The sequence below is a fragment of the Hemiscyllium ocellatum genome, chromosome 7, assembly GCF_020745735.1.
Source record: "Hemiscyllium ocellatum isolate sHemOce1 chromosome 7, sHemOce1.pat.X.cur, whole genome shotgun sequence".
In the NCBI taxonomy this organism is placed as follows: domain Eukaryota; kingdom Metazoa; phylum Chordata; class Chondrichthyes; order Orectolobiformes; family Hemiscylliidae; genus Hemiscyllium; species Hemiscyllium ocellatum.
In genome coordinates, this window is record NC_083407.1 from 23,782,171 (window position 1) to 23,804,137 (window position 21,967).

General features: G+C 41.6%; 1 protein-coding gene across 1 annotated transcript in view; it reads left to right on the forward strand.

The window, feature by feature from the left end:
* Positions 1 to 21,128, forward strand: part of si:dkey-219c10.4 (high affinity cGMP-specific 3',5'-cyclic phosphodiesterase 9A) — a 114,113-nt gene extending 92,985 nt beyond the window's left edge. Inside the window, exons 12-15 of the mRNA XM_060827737.1 lie at positions 3,727 to 3,829; positions 14,285 to 14,389; positions 16,568 to 16,714; positions 20,868 to 21,128. Coding sequence (XP_060683720.1) covers positions 3,727 to 3,829; positions 14,285 to 14,389; positions 16,568 to 16,714; positions 20,868 to 21,128 — 616 coding nt within the window. The remainder of the gene's footprint in view (positions 1 to 3,726; positions 3,830 to 14,284; positions 14,390 to 16,567; positions 16,715 to 20,867) is intronic.
* Positions 21,129 to 21,967: the final 839 nt, after the last annotated feature.

Here is a 21,967-nt window from a genome sequence, read left to right on the forward strand (position 1 = left end):
CAATTTCTCACTCCTGAACCCCTGCCATGCCTTGCAAGGATGCAAGCTGTACGCAGGTTCGTAGAACATTTATCTCCAGCTTATCACTCAATTACGTTTTAAAACTGCTGCATCAGATCAGCTGGACATTGATGTGTATATTATGATTCCCAGATCCTCTCAAAGCCTGTAATTCGGTTATATTCATTGCAGTTCTCTATTCCACATCTTTCATCTTACTTGTTAACGTTGTTGGTTGAAATTTGATTTTCAAATGCAGTATGTCAGCCCAATTGCATATGTAGTATTGATATTTTGCCTCATTTATTCTCTGCTGTTTATTGTGTTGTCATCAAATTTGGATGTCTAATACTTTCAGATAGAGTGAGTGCTGCTTGATGGAAATACTTAGTAATCTGTCTTGAGCAATGTTGAAGGAAAACAGAAAAGAGACTGCAGAGATGCTGCAAAATTCTAAGTGTTGCACAAAAGCAGCTAAATCACTTCAAATTTAGAAAAAAAATTCATTATTGCCCAATGATTGAAGTCTTGTAATTGGCTCTATACTGATGCAATGGGCATTGTTACATTTTTAGTAAAGACAGGTAAAGCCTCATGCTAAAAAATAATTTTTAGTTTGTTTTGGCCAATTAAGAGAATGAAATGAGGGGTCTGGTTCCCCTTTCCTCACTGCTCATAACAGCTATAAGGCAATTGAATCATTATTGCCTTATAACTGTTATGAGCAGTGAGGAGGGGGGGATCCAGCTCCCTCAATTTAATCTCTTTAATTGCCAAAACAAAATTAAAAATTCATTTTTAGTATGAGACTTTACCTGTCTTTACTAAAAATGTAACAATGCCCACTGCATCAGTATGGAGCCAATTACAAGGATTTCTTAGAACATAGAAAAGTACAGCACAGAACAGGCCCTTCGGCCCTCAATGTTGTGCAGAGGGTTAATCCTAATGTAAAATAAAATAATTTAACATATGCATCCCTCAACTCACTGCTATCCATGTGCATGTCCAGCAGTCGCTTAGATGTTCCTAATGACTCTGCTTCCACCACCACTGCTGGCAACACATTCCATGCATTCACAACTCCCTGCATAAAGAACCTTCTTTTGACGTCCCCTCAATACCTTTCTCCTAATATTTTAAAATTTACGAACCTTTGTACCAGTCAATCCTGCCCTCGGGAAAGGTCTTTGGCTATTGACTCCATCCATTCCTCTCATTATCTTGTAGACCTCGATCAGATCTCCTCTCTTCCTCCTTCTCTCCAGAGAGAAAAGTCCAAGTTTATTCAACCTCTCTTCATAAGACAAGCCCTCCAGTCCAGGCAGCGTCCTGGTAAACCTTCTTTGCATCCTCTCCAAAGCCTCTGTAGCTTTCCTATAGTAGGGCGACCAGAACTGGACACAATATTCCAAGTGTGGTCTCACCAGGGACTTGTAGAGCTGTAACAAACCTTGTGGCTCTTAAACTCGATCCCCCTGTTAATGAAAGGCAAAACACCATATGCTTTCTTAACAAACCTATCCACTTGGGTGGCAACTTTGAGGGATCGATGTATTTGCACACCAAGATCCGTCTGTTCCTCCACATTGTCAAGAATCCTGTCTTAATCCTATATTCAGCATTCAAGTTCGACCTTCCAAAATGCATCACTTCACATTTATCCAGGTTGAACTCCATCTGCCATTTCTCAGCCCAGCTCTGCATCCTGTCTATGTCGCGCTGAAGCCTGCAATAGCCCTCAATACTATCGACAGCACCTCCAACCTTTGTGTCGTCTGCAAATTTACTAACCCTCCCCTCAGCCTTCTCATTCAAGTCATTTATAAAAACTACAAAGAGCAGAGGCCCAAGAACAGAGCTCTGCGGGACCTCACAGGACACTGACCTCCAGGCAGAATACTTTCCATCTACAACCATTCTCTGCCTTCCGTCAGCCAACCAATTCTGAATCCAGATAGCCAATCTCCCTGTATCTCATATTTTCTGACTTTATGAATGAGCTTATCATGGGGAACCTTATCAATGATGCATACACATAGTCATGAAAAAATTAAAAAAAGATAGAATCCACTGCAAAGGAAGATGGAAAAAAATACAGTTAAAAAAACTTAGGATGTCTTTTGCATAGAAATATTTAATTTGTGGTAAAAACAATGACTGCACATGCTGGAAACCAGATTCTGGATTAGTGGTGCTGGAAGAGCACAGCAGTTCAGGCAGCATCCGAGGAGCAGTAAAATCGACGTTTCGAGCAAAAGCCCTTCATCAGGAATACAGGCAGAGTGCCTGAAGGGTGGAGAGGATCAATCTCACTGAAAAATACAGGAGTATTAAGACAAATGCTGAGAGGCTGTTTCCCCTCATGGGAGAGGAGAAAGTGAGGACTGCAGATGCTGGAGATCAGAGCCAAAAGGTGTGACGACTGTGTTTTTCCAGCGCCATATGTTTTGACTCCCCACATGGGAGAGTCTAGGATCACAAGACATCATCTCCAAATGAAGGGATGCCAATTTAAGACTTGAGATGAGGAGAAATTTCTTCTACCCAGAGTGTTCTGAGTCTTTGGAACTCTTTACTATAGAGAGCAGTGGGGGAAAAGTCCTTGTGAATATTGTAGGGGCAGGATGTCATCCAGTGCCCTACGTGGCACAAGGTAACTCTGCCTGTATTCCTTATGAAGGGCTTTTGCCCGAAAAGTCGATTTTACTGCTCCTTGGATGCTGCCTGAACTGCTGTGTTCTTCTAGCACCACTAATCCAGATTTTTAATTTGTGATCAAAGCTGTTTAATTGATGTCTTGGATCCTCAACAGAAACCGATATTTCAGTTGTTGTTTGAGATGAGGGGAGGGGGGTGAGAGCGGTGGTGTGGGGGAGTGGGGGTGAGATCGCAGTTGTGGGGAGATGGGGAGTGGTTCTGATGTCTCTTTTTAATCATTTCCATTATCAAGCACTTTTAATTTTTGAGTGGCTGAGAAAGAGAGAGCTTCCTCCAGTTTTGCAGTCACAAATCCATCACCCCTGGTCAGCCACAAGCAATTGGCTGAAATATAAGCTGGTTTACGTATTGTAGCAGCTGAGTTCACTATTTAAAAGTTTGATAATGCGGATTATGTCTTTCATCTCCAATATGTGAAACTCGCTATAGAAATGTGAATTAAAAAGGGGAAATGAGAGCCTTTCCATGCCTGGCAGGGTACACTACTTTTTAATGTCTGTTAAGAAAATGTTAGTTACAGTTCAAGATGATTTTGTTTATTTCACATTGATTTCCTGAAGCTTGGCTAACCTGTGTGATCAAATACCCACCCTGGATATATTATGTCAGTGTTTTTCCTTTTTAAAAGTGACTTCAGTCCATGAAAGTAACCAGTTACTAAAATAAGGTGAAGGACTTTAAAAATCATTAGTCCATATTTATTAATGTCATGACAAAAACAACATGGCTTGAATGAAAAAATAATCTAAACAAATAGTAACTCCTATCTGTACATATCTAAATGAAAAAGTAATTTTTAATACTCTGTGCAATCTGTTGGGTTTCTGGGTTGGCAGTGGAGAAACGTTGTCTCTTCCTATCATGTCAGAAGATCAAATGTAGCACACTTGATGTTGCTGATGGGTGAAATTCCTCTCTGCATTCGGAAATAGGTACCTATGTGTAAGGACGAGGTGGAACACCTCTGCAGACTCTTGAACTAATGTCAATTTTATCTTCCATTAGGTGTGTTCTTGCCACAGACATGACTCGTCATAATGAGATTCTGAATCAGTTCAGATCCATTGTGTCAGTGTTTGATTTTAACAACAAAAACCACAAGGACATCGTGAGTACCAAGTTATTTCAGGCACACTCTTAGAGTCACTGCCTCACAGTCATTTAGTTTGCTGTACAACCTAAATGAATGAGACATTGGTGTGGATAACACTATAGTTTTGTTATATGTATTATTCAGGGGTGGAAGTCTGAGCTCAAAATAGAGCCTGTTACCCTTGCATGTAATGTGGACAATTAGAAACTGGAACACTGCTAATCTGTAAACAGGGTATGTGTAAAGCTTAAAATGTGTTGCTAGTTAAAGCGCAGCAGGTCAGGCAGCATCCAAGTAACAGGAAATTTGACGTTTCGGGCACAAGCCCTTCATCAGGAATCATGTGTAAAGCTTATTTAAATGAAGCGATCTCCTCAAGTGCAAATGAATTAGAAAAGCTATTAATCAAAATATGGGGCAAGAAAAGTGAAGTTTCATTAGTAAACATTTAGCAATATGTATTTCTCTATTTTATCCAGGCTTTCAGAGATGTATGAAAACATATACTTTTAGTACATGAGGATTCTCTGCCTTTGCTTTAACTAAATTGAGGTTCCTCTCAGAAACTCATTTCTCACAATATAATTTTTCCAACTTTCTGGGCAAATACACATAACTTGTAAGCAAAATTCATTTGTCCTTGAAAATGTTTAAGTTAAACAGCCGTTCCATGATACAGCTGGAACATATTCACAACCAGCCACACAGCTGGATCTGGGCACTGAAGGGAGAACTCAGTAAAAAACATCGTCCATTCTCTTGGCTTTTAGTTCTTATATGATCTCTGATCCCTGTGTCTGGAGTCTTTGTGGTGCCACATTCAGTGCCACTCTCTCTACCATGGAAAATTTGTGAAATTAGGAAGTCAATGGCAAATTGGCCTTTATTGAAGGAGGATTGGTATACAGGAGTAAAGATGTTTTGATACAAATAGGGACTTGGTGAAATCACACACAGAATATGATGTAAGCTTTAGTTTCTATACTTAAGGAAATATTTAATCCATATTGCATTGGAGGTAGTACTGTGAAAGATCAATAGATTAATTCTATAGATTGAGATCTTGGCCTACGATGTTATGGTGAGTAAATTGGGTTGACATTCTGTGAACTCTTATGAAACATACAAAATCCTGAAGGGAATTGTCAGGATAAAACTGAAACTCAGCACACAGACACAACAGCCACAAGAGGTGAAGAATACTGCAATGAGTGACTCACTTCCTGACTCTCCAACGCCTGTCCACCACCTACAAGACACAAGTCAGGAGTGTGATTGAATATTCCCCATCTATCTGGATGGGTGTAGTTCCAACAAAACTCAAGAAGCTTGACACCACCCAGGACAAAGTGGCCGATTTAATTGACACCACTTCCACAAGCATTCACTATTAGGCCTCTGTAACAGCAGTGTGCCATTTACAAGGTGCACTGCAGACACTTACCAAAGATCCTTAGGTGGCACCTTCCAAATCCACGACCATTTCCATCTAGAATGAAAAATGTAGCAGATATATGGGAACACTACCACATGCAAGTTCCTCTTCAAGCCACTTACACCCTTTCTTGAAAGTGACTTCACTTTTATTGGATCATAATCATGGAATTCCCTTTCTAATGACATTGTGGGTTGCAGTGATTCAAGAGGCAGCTCGCCACTGCCTTCTTAAGGGCAACTAATAATGGACAATAATTGCCGGCCAGCCAGTAATATCCACATCCAACGAATGGATTACAAAAAAGATCATGCATGTTACAATGGTCTATCAGTTAATATTTTTAAGGCTGTGATAACATGTAGATTCAACAGGTATGTGGAGAGTGGGAAAGTAAAGTTGAGGCAGAAGATTAGCCATGATCATATTGAATGGCACAGGAGGCTTGGGCGACTATATTGATTGCTGTTATTTCTTAACCTGTTCCTATTTCTCATGTTCTTATATTCTCACCTACTCATCTTGATTTTCCTCTATCCTGTGCGGTGAATATGTAGGAGAGGAGGATTAAACAAAGATGTTCCTGACCCCTTGAGATGAAAGAGATAGTAAATGATGAGGAAGTACTTGACTGTCTGCTGCTTCACAGGGATGTCATGTTGTTGGTTTCGTCTACAATTTGCAATGTCTCAGTGATCACACTTCTCCCACAGTTAAATGGAATATTTCCCCAGCAACATTATGGCCTTATTCCTCATAGGGTGGTATGGGTAGCTCTGTGTTGTCTTGTATGTCTCCTTGTGTTTCCCTATCTTTCATTAGCAAAGTGTACAAATTTCTCCTGCAGCAATACTGAGCACCTGAGATTCAAATAAGCATTTGAAAATTTTGCCCAGTTATCTTGCAATAGATATAATAGAAATATTAATAGCATACTGTTGAATTGGAGGAAGGAGTTCATTCCAGATATGTACATCCAGGGGTTTGTTAGCTATAGAATGAGTGAACTCCTGAATCACAGTGCAGTCTGAAGGTTGACTTGTATAGCTCTTGATTAATGAGGTGGAACACTATGTTGGTGTCAAAAAAGAATAGACAGTGACTGCCATAACCTGTTCTCAGTTGGCACTGCTGAAACATGAGAGATCTAGCATACCATGACACTGTCATATTCCTCTCCACGGCTTCTTTCAGGTTTCCTCCAATGAACATTGAGCAGGCATTCTCTTCCTTTGAATGTTCATCCTTCCAATTCCCTGGACCTTTCTTTGCATGCCTCTTTCTGAAACTTCCACTGGAAGCTGTTATGTGAGATCTTACTTGAGCCCTCCATTACACTACTAATTAACCCAGGTTTGCAAAACCTTCATTAATTACTGGCTGCACAACATTTCCAGGTGTCCCACATTCTCCTCCAGTGAAGTTCTCTGAGGTTACATGCATGTTACATTTATCTACTGGGTATTCAATTGATTAAATGTTGCTATATATGTTGAGTTGAAAATGTGTTGCTGGAAAAGCGCAGCAGGTCAGCAGCATCCAAGGAACAGGGAATTCGACGTTTCGGGCATAAGCCCTTCAGCAGGAATCAACCCTTTCCTGATGAAGGGCTTATGCCCGAAACGTTGAATTTCCTGTTCCTTGGATGCTGCCTGACCTGCTGCGCTTTTCCAGCAACACATTTTCAGTTCTGATCTCCAGCATCTGCAGACCTCACTTTCTCCTCATATATGTTGAGTTAACATTTTATCTGATTCTTAAGAGGAAGGCTTACTCCAGTTATGTACCATTGGACAAATGGTCAGTAGGAATCAATTAAGTGAAGTGACACAATTTTAAATTGTTGTCCTAAGGAACAGTTCATGTATCTTCTGATTGGAGAGAGGCAAAGCCTTTAAATCTTAATCTAACTTGAGACTACTTAAAATGTTCCTCTCAAGCATCTTAGTCCAAGTCAAATAGGTTTCTCTTAAACATTTATTTATGATGATAAGGGCAGTTTTAGGAAGGCTGCATCTATAGCTTGTTGACTTGTATCTGCGCTAGCCTTCTATCTAGTTTATACATGTCTCAAATTATGTTCAAGATTTAGATCATGCCCCATCTTCAGCTATGTTGCTCTGAAGAAAATCACTTAACTTCCAAGTTCGACTCTTCATAACTGAGTGCTGCAGAGATTTGGAGTTAATTTGGCTTTCTCCAATATATCAAGGCCCATTTGAAGTTAGGGCACTCAAGCATTCATGAATTATTCTAAATATAACTTCACAAATGAGCTGCACAATGTCACAATAATGTGCCTTAGTTCCTATTCAGCTGTGTTCAATATATATCCTAAAGATTGATGAGCGTTCTTGGCAATACCCTCATATTCACATTATTTTTAATTTATCAATTTTACATCCATCCACTGTTCCCAAAATAACTGATGAACTTTACCTATTCATGGAATAAAATATTGCTATATGAAAAAGTTGCCAAAAAGATGACAGACTCTAAGTCATTAGTTAAAACTCACACAACACCAGGTTATAGTCCAACAGGTTTAATTGGAAGCACAAGCTTTCCGAGCATTGTTCCTTCATCAGGTGATTGTCACAACCACCTGATGAAGGAGCAGCACTCTGAAAGCTAGTGCTTCCAATTAAACCTGTTGGACTGTAACCTGTTGTGGTGTGATTTTCAACTTGGTACACCCCAGTCAAACACCAGTCTCCAAATCATACTCTATGTTTGTTTTCTTTTCAAGTCTTCTGTCTCATGCGTATGTGCACCAAATAGGAGAAAAAATAGGCATCATTGACTGGCTTCTTCGATGAAATGGGCACATTCATTCAGCCATTTGTTCTGCATCTCTTCCTCATTTAAATTTCATTAGTGTGAAAATATAGCACAATATTGACATTGCCCATTTCAAATTATGCCCTGGTTTGGGGTTGGGGAAATGATGAAATGAGAAGAGTGAAAATTGCTGTAATTCATTAAAGATAACTAAGATGGAGAGAAATTATTGTAGGTACATGGGAAATGTTTTCTTTCTAGTTATTTCTCAGTTAATTAACATGATTCTTCCAGGATACAGGGACTTTGGACGGGAGAGTTGTGATTCAAGCATTGCAAGGATGTTGTGAAACTTGAAAGGGTTCAGAAAAGATTTATAAAGATGTTGCCAGGCTTGGAGGATTTGAGCTATAAAGGAGAAGCTGAATAGGCTAGGGTTGTTTTCCCTGCAGCATTGGAGGCTGACGGTTGTCCTTATAGAGATTTAATAAAATCATGAGGAGCATGGATAGGATAAATAGACATAGAGCTGAAAATGTGTTGCTGGAAAAGTGCAGCAAGTCAGGCAGCATCCAAGGAGCAGGAGAATCGATGTTTCGGGCATGAGTCCTTCTTCAGGCTGACCTGCTGCGCTTTTCCAGCAACACATTTTCAGCTCTGATCTCCAGCATCCGCAGTCCTCACTTTCTCCTAAATAGACACAGAACACAGAACACAGAACACAGAACATGGAACATAGAACAGTACAGCACAGAAGAGGCCCTTCGGCCCACAATGTTGTGCCGAACATTTGTCCTAGCTTAAGCGCCTATCCATGTACCTATCCAATTGCCGCTTAAAGGTCACCAATGATGCTTACTCTGCCACTCCCACAGGCAGCGCATTCCATGCCCCCACCACTCTCTGGGTAAAGAACCTACCCCTGACATCGCCCCTATACCTTCCACCCTTCGCCTTAAATTTACGTCCCCTTGTAACACTCTGTTGTACCCGGGGAAAAAGTCTCTGACTGTCTACTCTATCTATTCCCCTGATCATCTTATAAACCTCTATCAAGTCACCCCTCATCCTTCGCCGTCCCAATGAGAAAAGGCCTAGCACTCTCAAACTATCCTTGTACGACCTATTCTTTATTCCAGGCAACATCCTGGTAAATCTCCTCTGCAGCCTCTCCAAAGCTTCCACATCTTTCCTAAAATGAGGCGACCAGAACTGTACCTTACCAAGGTCCTATACAGCTGCAACATCACCACACGACTCTTGAATTCAATCCCTCTGCTAATGAACGCTAATATACCATAGGCCTTCTTACAAGCTCTATCCACCTGAGTGGCAACTTTCAAAGATCTATGAACATAGACCCCAAGATCCCTCTGCTCCTCCACCTTACTAAGGACCCTACCATTAATCCTGTATTCCGCATTCTTATTTGTCCTTCCAAAATGAACAACCTCACACTTGATAGGGTTGAACTCCATCTGCCACTCCTCAGCCCAGCTCTGCATCATATCTAAGTCCCTTTGCAGCTGACAACAGCCCTCCTCACTATCCACAACTCCACCAAGCTTCGTATCGTCTGCAAATTTACTGACCCACCCTTCAACTCCCTCTTCCAAGTCATTAATAAAAATTACAAACAGCAGAGGAATCAGAACTGATCCCTGCGGAACTTGTAACTGGGCTCCAGGCTGAATATTTACCATGTACCACCACTCTCTGACTTTGACCGGTTAGCCAGTTCTCTATCCAACTGGCCAAACTTCCCACTATCCCATGCCTCCTGACTTTCCGCATAAGCCTACCATAGGGAACCTTATCAAATGCCTTAATAAAATCCATGTACACTACACCCACTGCTCTACCCTCATCCACATGCTTGGTCACCTCCTCAAAGAATTCAATCAGACTTGTAAGGCAAGACTTACCCCTCACAAATCAGTGCTGGCTGTCCCTAATCAAGCAGGGTCTTTCCAGATACTCATAAATCCTATCCCTCAGTACCCTTTCCATTACTTTGTCTACCACCGAAGTAAGACTAACTGGCCTGTAATTCCCGGGGTTATCCCTATTCCCTTTTTTGAACAGGGGCACAACATTCGTCACTCTCCAGTACCCTGGCACCACCCCCATTGACAGTGAAGATGAAAAGATCATTGCCAACGGTTCTGCAATTTCCTCTCTTGCTTCCCACATAATCCGAGGATATATCCCATCAGGCCCAGGGGACTTGTCTATTCTCAAGTTTTCCAAAATGCCCAACACATCTTCCTTCCTAACAAGTATCTCCTCTAGCTTACTAGTTCATTTCATACTCTCCTCTTCAACAGTACGGTCCCTCTAATTTGGAAATACTGAAGAAAAATACTCATTCAAGACCTCTCCTATCTCTTCTGACTCAATACACAGTCTCCCACTACTGTCCTTGATCGGACCTACCCTTGTTTCCGTCATTCCCATGTTTCTCACATACGCATAAAAGGCCTTGGGGTTATCCTTGATCCTACCCACCAAAGATTTTTCATGCCCTTTCTGAGCTCTCCTAATCCCTTTCTTCAGCTCCCTCCTGGCTATTCTGTATCCCTCCAACGCTCTGTCTGAACCTTGTTTCCTCAACGTTTGTGGGCAGCACGGTGGCACAGTGGTTAGCACTGCTGCCTCACAGCGCCAGAGACCTGGGTTCAATTCCCACCTCAGGCGACTGACTGTGTGGAGTTTGCACATTCTCCCCGTGTCTGCGTGGGTTTCCTCCGGGTGCTCCGGTTTCCTCCCACAGTCCAAAGATGTGCGGGTCAGGTGAATTGGCCATGCTAAAATTGCCCGTAGTGTTAGGTAAGGGGTAGATGTAGGTGTATGGGTGGGTTGCGCTTCGGCGGGTCGGTGTGGACTTGTTGGGCCGAAGGGCCTGTTTCCACACTGTAAGTAATCTAATCTAAAAAAACCTTATGTAAGCCTCCTTCTTCCTCTTTACTAGACATTCAACCTCCCTCGTCAACCAAGGTTCCCTCACACGACCATCTCTTTCCTGCCTGACAGATATATACATCTCAAGGACACGTTGTATCTGTTCCTTGAAAAAGTTCCACATTTCAATGACATCCTTCCCTGACAGCCTATGCTCCCAATTTATGCTCCTCAGATCCTGTCTTGCAGCATCGTATTTACCCTTCCCCCAATTGTAAAATCTACTCTGTTGCACGCACCTATCTCTCTCCATAACCAAGGTGAAAGTCACAGAATTGTGGTCACCATCACCAAACTGCTCACCCACTAACAAGCCATCACTTGTCCCGGTTCATTACCAAGTACCAAATCCAATATGGCCTCCCCTCTGGTCGGACAATCTACATACTGAGTTAGAAAAGCTTTCTGGACACACTGCATAAACACTACCCAGTCCAATCTACTTGATCTAAAGAGCTTTCAATCAATATTTGGGAAGTTGAAATCGCCCCTGACTACTACCCTGTGGCTTCTGCATCTTTCCAAAATCTGTTTCCCAATCTGTTTCTCCACATCTCTGCTGCTATTGGGGGGCCTACAGTAAACACCCAACAAGGTGACTGCTCCTTTCCTATTTCTGACTTCAGCCCATACTACCTCCAAAGGCAGATCCCCCTCGAACTGCCTTTCTGCAGCCGTTATATCATTTCTAATTAGCAACGCCACCCCCTCTCCTTTTTTACCACCCCCCCAATCATACTGAAACATCTGTAACCAGGAACCTCCAACAACCATTCCTGTCCCTCTTCTGTCCGTGTTTCCGTGATGGCCACAACATCGTAGTCCCAAGTATTGATCCACGCCTTAGGTTCACCCACCTTATTTCTGATACTCCTTGCGTTGAAGTATACACACATGAGCCCATCTGTGTCCGCAAGTATTCCCTGTCAGTGCTACCTTCTCCACAGCCTCCCTACATTCTTGGACATCCTGACAAACAGCTAACCTACTTGCTGGACTACAAGTCCGGATCCCAACCCCCTGCCAAATTAGTTTAAACCACCCCGAAGAGTGTTAGCAAACCTACCTCCCAGGATATTGGTGCCCTTCTGGTTCAGGTGCAACCTGTCCTGCTTGTACAGGTCCCACCTTCCCCAGAATGCAGTCCAATTATCCAAATACCTGAAGCCCTCCCTCCTACACCATCCTTGCAGCCACGTGTTCAACTGCACTCTCCCTATTCCTTGCCTCACTGTCACGTGGCATCGGCAACAACCCAGAGAAGACGACTCTATCCATCCTAGCTTTTAGCTTCCAGCCTAACTCCCTGAGCTCCTGAATGACCTCCCCACCCCTCTTCCTACCTATGTCGTTGGTGCCAATGTGCACCACGACTTCTGGTTGCACATCCTCCGCCTTAAGGATTCTGAAGACACGGTCCGAGACGTCTCGGACCCTGGCACCCAGGAGGCAACAAACCATCCGAGAGTCTCGCCCGTGTCCACAGAACCACCTGTCTGTCCCTCCAATTATAGAGTCTCCTATAACTAGCGCTTTCCTCCTCTCCTGCTTTCCCTTCTGGGCCTTAGAGCTGGACCTCGTGCCAGAGACCTGGTCACTGCAGCTTACCCCTGCTAGGCCGTCCCCCCCAACATTATCCAAAGCGGTATACTTATTGTTGAGGGGAACGACCACAGGGGATCCTTGCACTGCCTGCTTCCTCCCTTTCCCATAAGGCCATCAGACATAGGAGTGGAAGTAAGGCCATTTTTTTTTAGGATAGAGGAGGAGGGAGGGTGGGAGACACTACGCGTGTAGTGTCTCAGGTTCCTTCTCCAATCAAACTTCTTAGACAAAGGTTTTTCCCTGGGGTGGGGAAGTTCAGAACTAGAGGACATAGGTTTAGGGTGAGAAGGGAAAAATTTAAAAGGGACCTAATGGAAATGTTTTCACTTAGAGGGTGGTGTGTGTATGGAATGAGCTGCCAGAGGAAGTGGTGGAGGCTGATACAATTACAACATTTAAGAGGCATCTGGATGGGTATATGAACAAGAAAGGATAAGAGGGCTGGCAAGTACTGGCAAATGGGACTAGATTAGGTTGGGATATCTGGTCGGCATGGATGAGTTGGACCAAAGGATTTGTTTCCGTGCTGCACATCTCTATGACTCTATGACATGACTCATCTCTTTCTTTAATGTTCTTTTTTCAATATTTCAGTTTGGACATGTCTTCTTCTCTGCTTTTGGATTTTTGTATATTGTTTCATGAGATGTGGGCATCACTGGCTGTGCCACCATGTATTGCCTATTCCTAATTGACCTTGAGAAGGTGGCGGTAAGCTGCCTTCTTGAACCACTGGTATTGATGTGGTATAGATACACCTTAACAGTACTGTTAAGGAGGAAATTCCTGAAGTCCGACCCAGCAACAATGAAGGAACAGTGATATATTTCTAAGTCAAGGTGGTGGGTGGCTCAGAGGGAACTTGCACATGGTAGTGTTTGTATGTGCTTGCAGCCCTCGCCCTTGTAACTCATTGAGTTTATGAGTTTGGAATGTATATGGATATTGTCAGCTCCTGAATCAAGCATACAGTCTTTTCTGTCCAATATAAACAATAAATGCTAATTTAATGTTCACAGTTCCTAAATAAATAAAATGAAACCAGTGTACATATTTTTTCATAGAATCATAGAATCCCTACAGTGTGGAAGCAGGTCATTTAGCCCATTGAGTCCACACCACCCCTCTGAAGAGCGTCCCACCAGACCCACACCCCTACTCTATCCCCATAAAGCTGCATTTCACATGGCAAACCCACCTAGCCTGCAAATTCATGGACACAATGGGGAACTTAGTCTGGCCAATCCACCTAACCTACACATCTTTGGGCTGTGGGAGAAAACCGGAGGAAACCCATGCCGACATGGAGAGAATGTGCAAACTCTATACAGACTGTCACCCAAAGCTGAAATTAAACCCGGGTCCCTGGCACTGTAAGGCAGCAGTGCTCACCATTGAGCCACTGTGTCATCCCATATGTAAAATTAAAATGATAACTTTTAAATTCATAATTTGACCATTTCAGTTATTTAAGACAATAGAACATGAAGGACATAGAATTATGTTGGTGTCCAGAGATTCAGTTGGCTACATGTTTGTCTGTTTCCATTTGTAAAAATGCTCGCATATTTTTAAGAGTCTCACAGCTGTGACCAAATAGCCTGAGAAAATAAAGTAGCCTCAACATTTCTACCTGGTTGCTTTGAACAAAGTAAGTTCAGACTCTTTTTATTGCTATTTGCTTACAGCTTACAATGATTATTATAAAAGTAAGCGACATTTCCAATGAAGCTCGACCTTTGGATGTAGCTGAACCTTGGCTGGATTGCTTATTGCAGGAGTTTTTCAATCAGGTAACCTGAAAACATTAAATACAATAGAACCATTTTGTTAAGGATATTGGTGCAATGGATTACAATGGGAACGGAGTGGTGAATAGATACTGACATTTGCCGTGTACCCTTTTGTAGAAATTGTAGGATGTTCAGAATACTCTTACTCAAAATTGAGTGGATATTAGCAATTCTGTGAGGAAACCAGATGGTGTCTTCAAGGATTCTGACTTCTTCAGATAACAGTAGCAGAAGATAGTTCTTTGCCAGTTGAATACGTAAGAAAGAAGCTTTGTAGACCAGATCTGTCAATGTTCTAAGCATAAAGAAACAAACTATTGTGGATCAACTCTCACTCTGGTGCTGGAGTGGCACTTAAAAGAAGTTTTAGATTAGAACTAAGAAAAAATTAAAATGTCACAAGAGTTGTGCCCCCTAAGGAGCCCAACAGAATTCTTAACTGTAAAATTCCAGACCCTTATGTAATTAATGTTGTCAGAAATACAGTTAGAAACTTCATGTTGTTCATAATTTTTCTGTTGAAAACATAAGGTTGAGCTAGATCCAAAAAAGAGGTAATTGTGGATTTGGGATTCCCATGGGAAATTTAATTATAAAAAAGAACAAGTGGTTTTGAAGAATTGTACATCTAAATATTATGGTGTGCAGATTCAGCATTATAATCCACATCAGCGAAAGTCTCTGTTGAGTTCTGTCACAATACTTTGGAATTTTAAAGTATTTTTAAATCCTTAATTTTCATGTAATTTAGTAGCTTTTAGTATTATATCGCTACATTCAATGCAAAGAAATTTTTAAATTTGTTTTTGATTGGAAATTAGAAAATGGCTACCTTGTTTGATATATACTGTCTCTATTAGGTTTCTATTTACAGGCACTACCCTAACAGTTGTCTGAAGCATTTAGCAGCAAGGATGGACAGTTTAGAGATTGTTATTGCTTTTCTCACTGTTTATCCTGACCTTGCCACAAGAAACAATTTATCGGAACTGATTTAACTCATTCAGCTGGTGATTAATTCCAGTAATTGGTCATATATAAATTCCAATAGTTAGTTTTAAAATAATTAGCTTGAAAACTGACATCCATCAATAATGGAGCCATCCTACAAACAGATAAAATTAGGAGTTAAAATTGTTTTCTGTAATTTGGGTCGGTTCTGTAAAGGAGCGTTCAATGGGTACTTAATGGTCTAGTGGTATTATTGCTATGATATTAATCCAGAAACTCAGCTAACATTCTGGGGGCCAAGGTTCAAATCCTGCCATGGCAGATGGTGGAATTTGAATTCGATAAAAAAACTGGAATTTGGTATTGACCACAAAACTATTGTTGATTGTCAGGGGGAGAAAAATCCATCTGGTTCACTAATACTCGTTAGGAAAGGAAATCTGCCATCCTTACCTGGTCTGGCCTATATGTGACTCCAGACCCACAGCAATATAGTTGATTCTCATCTTCCCTCTGGTCAATTAGGGATGGGCAATCAATGATGGCCTAGCCAGAGGTGCCCACATCCTGTGAGTGAATTAATACCAAATTTCCCACTTTACATTCTATTATTTATCGGCTTAACAGAACAGAAATGCTTATGGATTTGTGACTTCTGCCGAAGAAATTTTACTATTAAATTTAATGGATATATATCTGGTCCCTGTTTGAAATTAACCCAGTTTGGCAGGAACAGGGCGGGTTCAGATTCAGCAGTACATTTTTGCTCTCAGCTCATTTTTTATTCTCCATTCCAAGATATTCCTTTTCTTTTTGCCACTGGATTACTTAATTGAAAATTGGGACCATCATTTCCTCCTCTCACTGTTAACATTAAATGTGTAAAAAAAAGGTGCTCTGGATTTGAGTTCTTTTAAGATATATGATTAGGTTTCTTTCAGAGAGATGAAGACCCATATCGATTTGTCACTATGAGGGTTTGTAGAGCATCCAGGCTGGTTGGAGAAATGCAATTGTACCCTGGACTGAAGTCTTTGTTTCTGTGCTGTATGACTCTATGTCCCTCTGACTCAATGACTGTACTGCTGGTTTGGTCTCATTGTGTGTTCTCTACCTCTGCAGTAAGTGCATTTGGTGCTGTCTATGGGAACCATTAAATACACATCATTTGAAACACTAGCAATTCTGCATTCTGATCTTATGGACATGTTCAAATATTTCTTATAGAGTGACATGGAGAAGCTAGAAGGGTTACCAGTGTCCCCATTCATGGACAGGGACAAGGTGACAAAGCCATCTTCCCAAACGGGTTTCATCCGCTTTGTGTTGCTGCCATTGTTTATTGAACTCGCCAATCTATTCCCCAGTTTGGAGGTGAGTCCTTCTAACTATCTTTTCCAAGCAGGCATTGCCATGTCATGTGACTTGTCCACAGCCACTTCTTCTCAGTGGCAGGAATTTGCATTTTTCACCAAATTGGTCATGCAGAGAAGAAGGTTCCACAGGTGTAATAGCCACAATACATGTATTCAAAATTCAGTTTCTGCTTTAAAAACTCAAATGATAAATTGTAATATAATCCAATATCAAGGTGACCATAGAACCATAAGAAAAGGGAGCAGTGGTAGGCCATTTAGCCCATCTTGTCATTAGCATTTTCCCCACTTTTATGTTCAGTCGAATGTTCTGTATTACTGTTTCTCTCCTCCCTCCTTCTTGAAATAATTGCCTTATGTTTGCCAAGCTCTGATGTGCCAGGTCAAACATGTTGATATGTTTGTTCCAAGTGGAATGGATATTCTATCTTGTTAGAATGCAACCAAAATTATCTTTCAAAGATTATTTTCTTTTACATAGAATTTGGGCACCATTGGCAAGACCAGCATTTTGTTACCATCCCTAATTGTCCTTGAACTGCATGGATTGCTAAGCCTTTTCAGAAGACATTAAGAGCCAGCCACATTGCTGTAGGTCTGGTGTCACATGTAAGACAGAATGGATAAAAATGGCAGCTTTCGTTCCCTGAGGGTTGTGAGTTAACTGATTTTGGCAGTCAATGGCAGTTTCATGGCATTACTACTGAGACTAACTTTATATTTCAGATTTATGAATTGAATTAATTACCATGATAAAATGAAAACTGATGTTTCCAGAGCATTAGACTGGACCATTGAATTGCTAGTTCAGTGACACATGCTGTCATCTCCTCCCTTGTCTCTGGTTTACTAGCTGGAGATCCCCTTTGGAGACCTGAGGCTATGATAGAGACATAATGAAAAATGGAAACTACCACTGAATCCCTTTTCAACTTAATCATTTCCTGCTCCCACCAGGTTTACCAATGGCCATTCATCATAAGAAAGTTAGAGTGTATATTCCACTTAGAGAAAACATATCAACGTGTTTGAAAAGACATGGGGCTTAGTAACCAGGAAATACTGAATTACCTCTTTGCCCCCCATGTTGCAGCCACTTCCCTGAATCCCTATGGCAAAGGTACTAGTCAGACTTCCATAATTGATGGCAACTTCCTGAAACATTTGCTGCAGGGAGAGAGTCCTGTAGTAGTCTCGGTGCCTCCATTTGGACCCTAATCATTTTAACCCATAAAGATCTATCTCTTTGCCTGGTATAACAAGGTTGCAAGCCCAGCTGCTTTTTAAGCTCCTTTAGGTTAATTCCTAACTCTTAGTCAACTTGACAGGGTGGCTGCTAAAAGAATGCTTCCCTTGTGGGAGAGACTAGGGCTATGGGACACAGTTTAAGAATAAGATGTTTCCCATTTAAGACTGAGTTAAAGAGAAATTTTATCTCTCATAGGCTTGAGTCTTTGAAACTCTCTGCTTGAAGGAACATTGCTAGGTAAAGGTTGCCAGGAAACACAGGAATTCTCAAAACTAAGAAGCCTGCGTGTGCTGGCCATTTTGTATATCTCTACTATTCAGGTGCCACCACACCGAGCTAAGGGTAACAGTATTGGGTGAAATTTAGTGTCCTTTGTCATGGTGGTTTGGTGTTGGGGAGGGCAATAAATCAGATGGGAGGATGGTGATTTGGCTACTGCTGCCTTCCTGCCTCCATCACAACTATAGGTAGAGTGGCAAGGCTTCTCCATCCCTCCCAACGCACTACCAAGTGAGGCCCAAATATGAGTGATTAATGCCCATTTGGGATGTCATCGTGCTACCGCTGGTGTTGAACAGTTAGTGAGCTTGCCTGTCACCGTGCGTGGAACCTGAAAAGGAAACTCTGGGAGAGCAGGCGCGTCATTAATGGACGCAGAAACCCAGTGATCCAGTAACCTATCCTTCGCTCAGCCATTGGCGCTGATCCTAGACCTCTCCTATACAATGGCATTAACAGGCAGTACTGATGAGTATACGTTGCTTTCAATCAGTAATTAGTCTGGGATCCTTGGTCCAGGGAAAGGCCTCACTAGTTGTCAGTGAAGTATCTAAATGGAACTTAATTCAGTGGGCCTTTCTTAAAAGAATGCTCTAAACTACCTGAGATTGTGGGATTGCTAATTGAGTGACATTGCCAGTACACCATCATTAACTCTTGTGGGATTGTTTCCTTTATTAGTCATGGCCTAGATTATGACAACAAGCTTTACCAGAATCAAATGAAACACAGAAGAGGTTTCAGCTAGTGCATTATGCATTTTTATGTTCAATGTATTATAGGATAGATGTAATTATACTACAGAGATTACTTAGAAGATTTACAAAGAATTGAGAATTATAACTATGAGAAAAGGTTGAAATGGTTTGGGTACTTTCTGTGGAACAGGAGAAGCTAAGGGAAATTTATTTAGTTAAACATTATCAACTACATATGGATGTGACAGATAATTAAGATACATTTGAGTGTATATAGAATTCCCTCAAGTGTGGAAGCAAGCCATTTGGCCCATCAGGTCCACACTGACCCTCTGAAGAACATCCAACCCTGACCCACCCCATGCCTTGAACTCTGCACTTCCCATTGCTAATCTACATCCTGGACACTACGGGCAATTTAGCATGGCCAATACACCTCACCTGTACATCTTTAGACTGTGGGAGGAAACCAGAGCACCTGGAGGAAGCCCATGCAGACACAGGAAGAATGTGCAAACATCCACACAGTCTTCCGAGGGTGGAATCGAATCCGGGTCCCTGGAGCTGTGAGGAAGCAATGCTAACCACTGAGCCATTGTGACATCCATAAGTAGGTATAACGGGTACCAGACAAGTAGTTCTAAATTTTGTATCTTGTCAGATTGTGTACTTTTTGATCAGCATTCATCAAGAACAGATGATCTGTCAGACTCCTGACCCTCAAGTGGCTAAGCAGCAACTGTGCTGTGCTCTGTAATGAAACTGCATCCAGGAATAACCAGCATCCAAAGAGAAAAGAAACGTTAAGTTGCAATTCACTTCATTGTAGTATAATAAAATTGCCTGTATTACCTCACAGAGGAAAATATTCAACTTGAGTGCACATCTCTCCATCTTATTTGTTCTCAAGTGAGAAGGTCTTGCGACATTTAAACATGTACATAGAATTCCTGACTACTCCAGTACATCCCACTCCTGATAATTGTCATGTGGCAAAATTTGAATTATCAAAACATTTGAGTTTAGTAAATTGTGTTTTTTCACTTGTTCATGGATTACTAGTAAGGCGAGCATTTATGACCTGTTCCATTTGCCGTTGAGAAGAGCATCTTGAGAAGCTGCCCCGATCATCTTAAACTGCTGCAAATCCATCTGTTGTTACCAGCAATGCTGTTAATGATGTAGAAAACTGTTAAAAAGCTGAGACTTGGTTAAGGGAGAAGTAGAGTGTATTGCTCATATGATTCCAACCTAAATTTTCCTCAGTTTTAAAATGATACCTTTTTCTTTTAGCACCATGCCAATAGGATGTAGACATTTAATAATCAACCTGTTCAGAGATGTTATTACACACCCTGGAGCAGGTGGGACTTGAACTTAGGCCACTTGGCTCAGAGCTAGGGATACTACCACTGTGTGCCAGAAGAGCCCGCACTTAGATTACTTAGATTACTTACAGTGTGGAAACAGGCCCTTCGGCCCAACAAGTCCACACCGACCCGCCGAAGCGCAACCCACCCATACCCCTACATATACCCCTTACCTAACACTACGGGCAATTTAGCATGGCCAATTCACCTGACCCGCACATCTTTGGACTGTGGGAGGAAACCGGAGCACCCGGAGGAAACCCACGCAGACACGGGGAGAACGTGCAAACTCCACACAGTCAGTCGCCTGAGGTGGGAATTGAACCCAGGTCCCTGGCGCTGTGAGGCAGCAGTGCTAACCACTGTGCTACCGTGCCGCCGAACACTAGCCATTATATGATCACGGCATCCCACAGGCGTGCACACTAACCGAATGCCCTAATTACTTCTTACATTATTTTTAGTAGGCAAGGTTATTTGCACTTATTTGTCATTGTATTGAATTATCACAAATTAACTCTCAGCAGTATTAAAAGCAATGTGTGTGTCTTACAGCAACACATCATTGACCCTGTGCGAAAGGCTTTGGACTATTACACAGAGATGGAGAAAGCCTTGGAAAAGGAGAAACAGAATCGTACTGGAGGGTCACAGTGTGATAAAGTAGTGCAACCTCTGGACAAGCAAAATGAAAACCAAAAAAATACAGATCAAACTGAGTCCAATAAAATTGTCATCAGTACTGAGCAGAAAGTCAGCAGCTCAGGCATGTTGAAGAAGACAAAAGCATTGCAACCTTTGCAGAAATTTGAGTAAATAAGTAAAAGCAGAGGATTTGAGCTTGGAAATGATCCCAACAAACAGACAATAAATATTTATTGGCCTAGATTTTGCAGCGAATCCTGCTCATCACTAACTCTCTGGCACACGTTTCCTCATTTCTAATGTTAATTTGAATTTGGCATGAACAGAAGGAGGCTTCTTGCTATCCAGCAGTAATGATGTCAGCAAGCAGGATAAGCAGCTAATCACATTTAAGTATTTTCACAGACAGCAAACCAGGAAGTAAAATGCAATGATCACCTTTCACTTTTGATAAATTTTACAACAGATTAAAATAAAGATTGACGTACTTCTATTGGAAATTTAAATATCATAATAAATGTTACATTTTATTACATTACAAAACGTGGGATTATTATTGGATGAAAAGTGTTGATTTTGAAAAATATCACATTGGTTTTCCAAGGCTAGAAGAGGTTCCCTGGTGTTGGAAAAATAACACAATTAGTAACAAGTCATAGTTTTTGGGATGCTTTTAACAGTGATAATACAGTGCAAAATGGGCCAATTTCATCAGTTCAGTAATTTCTGAATTGATCTCTGCTCACAGGAATTTAGATTCGATTAGATTACCTACAGTGTGAAAACAGGCCCTTCGGCCCAACAAGTTCACACCAACCCTCCGAAAAGTAACCCACCTAGACCCATTTCCCTCTGACTAATGCACCTAACACTATGGGCAATTTACCTAATCTGCACATTTTTGGACTGTGGGAGGAAACCACAGCACCCAGAGGAAACCCACACAGATACAGGGAGAATGTGCAAACTCCACACAGACAGTCACCCGAGGCTGGAATCAAACCTGGGAC